This window comes from Chrysochloris asiatica, unplaced genomic scaffold, assembly GCF_000296735.1.
Source record: "Chrysochloris asiatica unplaced genomic scaffold, ChrAsi1.0 scaffold00125, whole genome shotgun sequence".
NCBI classification, from domain to species: Eukaryota; Metazoa; Chordata; class Mammalia; order Afrosoricida; family Chrysochloridae; genus Chrysochloris; species Chrysochloris asiatica.
In genome coordinates, this window is record NW_006408643.1 from 2,172,009 (window position 1) to 2,179,094 (window position 7,086).

The 7,086-nt window shown below is 49.3% G+C and overlaps 1 protein-coding gene across 1 annotated transcript in view; it reads left to right on the forward strand.

The window, feature by feature from the left end:
* Window positions 1-3,538, forward strand: part of C3 (complement component 3) — a 36,015-nt gene extending 32,477 nt beyond the window's left edge. The window contains exons 31-33 of the mRNA XM_006869011.1: window positions 2,863-2,946; window positions 3,038-3,173; window positions 3,397-3,538. Coding sequence (XP_006869073.1) covers window positions 2,863-2,946; window positions 3,038-3,173; window positions 3,397-3,538 — 362 coding nt within the window. The remainder of the gene's footprint in view (window positions 1-2,862; window positions 2,947-3,037; window positions 3,174-3,396) is intronic.
* The last annotated feature ends 3,548 nt before the right edge of the window (window positions 3,539-7,086 follow it).

Consider the following 7,086-nt stretch of genomic DNA (forward strand, 5'->3'; position numbering starts at 1 on the left):
CTGTGTGAGACTGTGTGGTAGGTGTGGCTGTGTGTGAGACGGTGGTAGGTGTGGCTGTGTGTGACACTGTGGTAGATGTGACTGCTGTGAGACTGTAGTACATGTGGCTGTGTGTGAGATGGTGGTAGGTGTGACTGTGAGACTGTGTGGTAGGTGTGACTGTGTGTGAGACAGTGGTAGGTGTGACTGTGTGTGAAACAGTGGTAAGTGGTTGTATGTGAGACGGTGGTAGGTATGACCGTGTGAGACTGTGTAGTAGGTGTGGCTTTATGTGAGACGGTGGTAAGTTTGACTATGTGAGACTGTGTGGTAGGTGTGACTGTGTAGAGACTGTGTGGTTGGTGTGACTGTGTGTGAGACTGAGTGGTAGGTATGACTGTGTGACACTCTGGTAGGTGTGACTGTATGAGACCGTGGTAGGTGTGGCTGTATGTAAGAGTGGTAGGTATGACTGTGTGAGATGGTGGTAGGTGTGACTGTGTGTGAGACTGTGTTAAGTGTGACTGTGTGTGAGACGGTGGTAGGTGTGACTGTGTGTGAGAGTGGTAAGTGGTTGTATGTGAGACAGTGGTTGGTGTGACTGTGTGAGAATGTGTAGTAGGTGTGGCTTTATGTGAGATGGTGGTAAGTTTGACTGTGTGAGACTGTGTGGTAGGTGTGACTGTGTGAGACTGTGTGGTAGGTGTGACTGTGTGTGAGACTGTGTGGTAGGTGTGGCTGTATGTAAGAGTGGTAGGTGTGACTGTGAGATGGTGGTAGGTGTGACTGTGAGACGGTGGTAAGTGTGACTGTGTGTGAGAGTGGTAAGTGGTTGTATGAGACAGTGGTTGGTGTGGCTGTGTGAGAATGTGTAGTAGGTGTGGCTTTATGTGAGATAGTGATTGTGTTACAGTTGTCGTGAGATAGTGATTGTTTAACAGTGGTTGTGAGGCTTATAGTTGTGAGTGATCATTATTGTGGCTGTGTATGTAGTTGTGCTATGGTTGTGTATGTATCATATTGCAGTTCTGTGCAAGATGGTGGCTGTAAGTGTTTTGGGTGTATATGACCATAATATGTCTGTGTGGGAGACGGTGGTTGTGGGTGTTATGGTTGTGTGTGACCATATTGTAGCTGTGGGAGATGGTGGTTGTTAGTGTGGCAGTTGTGTGTGATCATGATGTGGCTGTGTGTGAGACAGTGGTTGTAAGTGTGATGGTAGTGTGTGACCATATGTGGCTGTGTGGGAGATGGTGGTTATGAGTGTAACCATAATATGGCTGTATACAACATAGTGGTTGCATGGGACAGTTGTGTATGACCATATTGTGGCTGTGTGGGAGACGGTAGTTGTGTTAGGGTTGTGTGTGCACCCATGAGTGTGAGGAACTGTGTGACAAGGATGTCACTGTGTATACACCTGTGTTTGTAAGTAGCTACGGTTATGTGTGTGGCTGACGTCTGAGTGCGTATGATCATGTGACTCTACATGGCTGTGGTGAGAGACGGGTGTGTGAGTGACTTGTGAGGCCGTAGTTGTGTGTAGCCATGGTTGTGTGGGGCTGTGTTTGGGTGTGACTGTATGAGGCTGTGATTGTCGGTGTGAGACTGAAGGAATGATGGTGGCTATGACTGCGGTTGTGTGTGTAGCTGTGAGTGTAACTATGTGAAGTTTGGTCAGAAACAGCACTGATTGTGAGACTGTGTGAGGCTTTGGGTGGTAGGTAGCTCTAGTTCCGTGTGTCGTGTGTGAGTGTGGCTGTGTGTGAGGCAGTGGTAAGTGGTTGTATGTGAGACGGTAGTAGGTGTGACTGTTTGAGACTGTGTGGTAGGTGTGACTGTGTGACACTGTGGTAGGTGTGACTGTGTGACACTGTGGTAGGTGTGACTGTGTGTAAGAGTGGTAGGTGTGACTGTGTGTGAGACTGAGTGGTAGGTGTGACTGTGTGAGACTGTGTGGTAGGTATAACTGTGTGTGAGACGGTGGTAGGTGTGACTGTGTGACACTGTGGTAGGTGTGACTTGTGTAAGAGTGGTAGGTGTGGTTGTGTGTGAGGCTGTGGGGTAGGTATGACTGTGTGTGACACTGTGGTAGGTGTGGCTGTGTGACACTGTGGTACGTGTGACTGTGTGTGAGACTGAGTGATAGGTGTGACTGTGTGTGAGACTGAGTGGTAGGTGTGACTGTGTGTGAGACTGAGTGGTAGGTGTGACTGTGTGTGAGACGGTGGTAGGTGTGACTGTGTGACACTGTGGTAGGTGTGACTGTGTGTAAGAGTGGTAGGTGTGGTTGTGTGTGAGGCTGTGGGGTAGGTATGACTGTGTGTGACACTGTGGTAGGTGTGACTGTGTGACACTGTGCTAGGTGTGACTGTGTGAGACTGTGTGGTAGGTGTGACTGTGTGAGACTGTGTGGTAGGTATAACTGTGTGTGAGACTGAGTGGTAGGTGTGACTGTGTGACACTGTGGTAGGTGTGACTGTGTGACACTGTGGTAGGTGTGACTGTGTGACACTGTGGTAGGTGTGACTGTGTGTAAGAGTGGTAGGTGTGGTTGTGTGGGGCTGTGTTTGAGTGTGACTGTATGAGGCTGTGATTGTCGGTGTGAGACTGAAGGAATGACGGTGGCTATGACTGCGGTTGTGTGTGTAGCTGTGAGTGTAACTATGTGAAGTTTGGTCAGAAACACCACTGATGGCGAGACTGTGTGAGGCTTTGGGTGGTAGGTAGCTCTAGTTCCGTGTGTCGTGTGTGAGTGTGGCTGTGTGTGAGGCAGTGGTTGCGTGTCCTTCTGACTGTGGTGTGGCCGTACGTATGACTGACTGCGGTTTCCCACATGGATCTGGTTGGGGGTGACCCGATTCCCACCCGCCTTCCCCACAGTTTACAAGGCCAAGATGGTGAGGAAGGAGCTGTCTACTGACTTCGACGATTACATCATGGTCATCGACCAACTCATCAAATCAGGTCAGACTGCGCATGGTCTTTCCGCCCCTCCCCGCCGCCCCCCCTCCCCACCCGTCCCTCGGCTTAGCACCCTCCCCACCCTCCCCTCCAGGGACCGACGAGGTACAGGTCGGCCAGGAGCGCACGTTCATCAGCCATGTCAAGTGCAGAGACGCCTTGAAGCTGACGGAAGGGAAGCTTTACCTTCTATGGGGTATCTCCTCTGACCTCTGGGGCGAGAAACCCAAGTAAGTACAGCTCTGTGCAGCTAGGGCCGCCCTCCTGTCCGGCCCTTCCGGTCCGACCCACCGGGGCCAAGCTCTTCAGACACGCCCTTCCGGCCCCGCTCTCCGGGACCACGCCCTCCGGGACCACGCCCTCCGGGACCACGCCCTTAAGACCACGCTCCTCCGGGTCCCGCCCTCCAGTCTCCCTACTCACCTCCCTTGGCCTGCTCTTCCTCTCCCACAGCACCAGTTACATCATCGGGAAGGACACCTGGGTGGAGCTGTGGCCTGAAGCCGAGGAGTGTCAGGACGAGGAGAACTCGGAGCTGTGTAAACACCTGGACGAATTCGCCAATGACATGATCTCCTTTGGGTGCTCCAACTGAGCCCCCCAAAACCCCAATAAAGCTTGGATATCTTCCACCTCTACGCCAGAGTCTCTCAAGGTGTTTGTGAGCAGGGAAGGGGCAGCTGGAACACAATTACCATCCTACCTGGAAAAGCTCCCCTGATTTCCACTCCGTCGTCCCGTCCTGTAGTCACCTGCAAGTTCACTAACCTTCTCACGTAATAAGCATTGACCTGCCTCACCTGCACCTAGCCTGAAGTGCACCTGCAGCTTCCCTTAGCTGAGTGCTCATTTGCATTCTTCACCTGCATCCCCACCTACATCACCTCCACTGAGCTCTTACTTCTTGCTCACCTGTCTCCTTATTGCATCCTCACCTGTCTTCTTGCCAACAGTCTTATCTGAATCCTTACTTGCTCTCTCACCTGCACGTGTTTTGCATCCACATCTACATCTTTAAGTTGTATCAGTTTCTTACCTGCTTGTCTACAGTCTCACCTGTCTCCACTTGTGCATTCTTACCTGTATTCTGCCCCAACCACATCTGGGTTCTCACCTCTGTTCTTCTCTATATCTCTTCCTGTGTTCCCCTCACTAACCTTACCTACACTGTTGTTATTATAACTTTTTATTATGATTTGGGTAAAAGTTTACAGAGCAAATCTGCTTTCCATTCAACAATTCATAGATGTTTTGTTTCATGCTACAACAGCAATCCTCATAGCATAAAAACCTCTTCCCACTTCTTCTCCGTGTTTCTTGTTTCCGTATGCTTTTCTTTCCTAGCTTCTGATTTTTCAAAATAATCTTGTATTTTGGGTGCAAGTGTGCAGATTCCCAGTCAGTGATGTCTGCACGTCGTGTTCAGTGATGCTGGTACCATCGCCTTCTGTCGATATCTTCATTATATTCATTCTATTTGTTCTTTCTTCCATTTTTCTAGCCACACAGACGCCAACCTTCTAATCTTTGTTTTAGAGTGACTGTTGACCATTTGGTTTCATAAGATGATACTCTTTTTTAAAAAGAGAGCAGTTATCTTAGGCCAGGTTTTCTATAGACGCAAAACCAGTGAAACTAATTATTTATATTTATATATATAATATATATATAAGTTTGAACTGCAAGGTCGGTGGTTCAAGCTCACCAGCTGCTCCTTGGAAACCCTATACAGGGACGCTATGGATCAGAACCGACTTGATGACACTTACCAACAACATATATAGAGGACTTTATGTTCATAACAGCACATAACCACCACCACCACCATACAGGGTCTCTATGAGTCAGAAACAAATTGATGGCACTTAAAAACCACAATTAACCAAAAGGTTGAGTCCACTCTGCTGTGTGCCATAGAGTTGGTTCCGACTCATAGAGACCCTGTACAGGGTTTCCGAGGCTGTAAAGCTTTACGGGAGCAGAATGCCTCATCTTTCTCCCACGGAACAGCTGGTAGTTTCGAACTGCTGACCTTGTGGTTTGCTGCCCGATTCGTAACCACTACACTACCAGTGCTCCTTTGAGTCCACACAGATATGCCTAAAAGACCTAGTGATCTTTTTTCCTGTGAAGCACAGCTCTATTCTGACACGCATGGGGTTGCTATGGGTCACACTGATTTGATGGCAACCGGTTTGGATCTTGGGGAGGAAGCTGACCCTAACCTCTCTGTCCTGGTTGCCTCAATGGGTCAGGAAAGACTATTTAGTGTGTCTTCCGGGAGGGGGCGCTAAGAGGCCGGCAGGAAGGGGCTGTTTCGGGTCGGAGGACGCGTGGGGGTCTGTGAGCGGGGCCTAGACTGGAGTCAGTAGTCACGGAGGCAGCAGTGGGCTTTGCAGTGGCAGCTTCCTGATTGCTGTGTGGATGGTGACCACCACAGGCTTGTTGGCCACAGGTTTCCAAGGGGTTCCTAGGGTGTTCCGTCCCACAGCACCATTAGTCTCTTGGGAGGAGACAGTGGTGCTTCCGCCGTACAATTCTCACCTTCCACGTAGCGGCTCAAGTTCGATTCCAGACCAAAGCACCTTCCACACAGCGTCCACTCACCACCTGTTTGTCCGTGGAGGTTTGCGTTCTGCTGAAGAGGTTTCAGGGGAGCATACAGACTAAGATTAGGAAGAAAGGCCTGGCCATCTACATTCAAAAACCACCCAATTGATCACACCATGGGGATGGCGCAGTACTGGGCAGTATTACAGTCCACCGTTCAAGGGGTCATCACGACTCAGGGCACCAATGGATCATTGTTGTTGTTGTTAAGTGCTGTTGATTCACAACAACCTGATGTAGTGTTTCTGAGGAGCAGCTGGTGAATTCGAACAGCCGACCTTACAGTTCAATCCGACCTTGTAGTCCAGTGCGTTACCCCACAGGGCCACACCAGGACGCCGAATGTTGGATGGTTGTTGTGCCAACAAGTTTCTTAGACACTGTGTGTGAGTGTGTGTTTGTGCGCATGTGCACGCTGCAAGCACGCTAAGGGTACATCCGGGCTCCACTCTTGATTACAAAACTGCCCTCAGCCTGGAATTCCCCCTCACAGCCCTCTTCTCCTAAGACGCCCCCAGGACCTGGAAACCCCCAACTCCCAACTCCAAGAATATCAGGGAAATACCGTTTTTGTCCGCAAGTAGCACGTACCTTCTACATTTGTTTGATAACCGCTTCCCACTCAGGTATTTTTGTAAGCATGCTATACCAATTTTTTTTTCAAAAGCGATCTCACTGGCCAACCCCCAATTGCTAGTGAGCCCAAAATGCCTGCCTCCCCAAACCAAACAAACCTTGTGCTCCTGTGACAATTCTAACTAAGGACAACCCAGTGTTACCGTCTCCCTAGTGGCAACTGGGGGTTCACTACCAACAGCTCAGACCTGCTTGTATAAATAGTACATCTGATACAGAAGGAGCGGGAAGACCAAAGGGAAAAAAAAAAAAAAATGATGTTACCGGTATTGAGGGTGATGCCCCACAAGGGAAGCTGAAAGGCTGGTATGAGATCAATTTTGGACGGTGTGGGCCAGGAAGGTTCCTGGGAGGCGGTAACTTTTTAGTTGATTCAGAGATGACAAGAAAGGAGCCAGCCATGGGCAAGTGAGCAAAGGGGGAAATGCATCCAGACACAGTGAAGACCATTTGGTGTTTTTTCTATGCTCAAGGGATGGCAAACTTTCTATATAAAAGGCCAGAGTAAAGCTATTAGACTCTGTGGGCCAAGAAGAAAAATCCAGAATATTATGACGACAATGATCATCTTTGTGTCTTAATGCCACAAGGGGGCAGCTTTAATGAACAGAAATTTATTTTCTCTCAGTTTAAGAGGCTAGAAGTCTGAATTTAGAGCACAGGCTCTTAGGGGAAGGCTCTGTCCCCTCTAGAGAAAATGCCTTGTCTCAGCTGCTTCTTGCTTGACCTTCCCTGTCCATCCCCATGTAGCACTAGTGACACCCATCTGCGCTTTCTTGCTTCGGTGCCTAATCTGCTCCTTTTATATCTCAAAAGTGGTTGGCTGACCCATTTGACTTAGCCTGGATGGCTTGATAATCAGAACCCAACTAGAGGAAGATTAAAAACAAAAAAAAC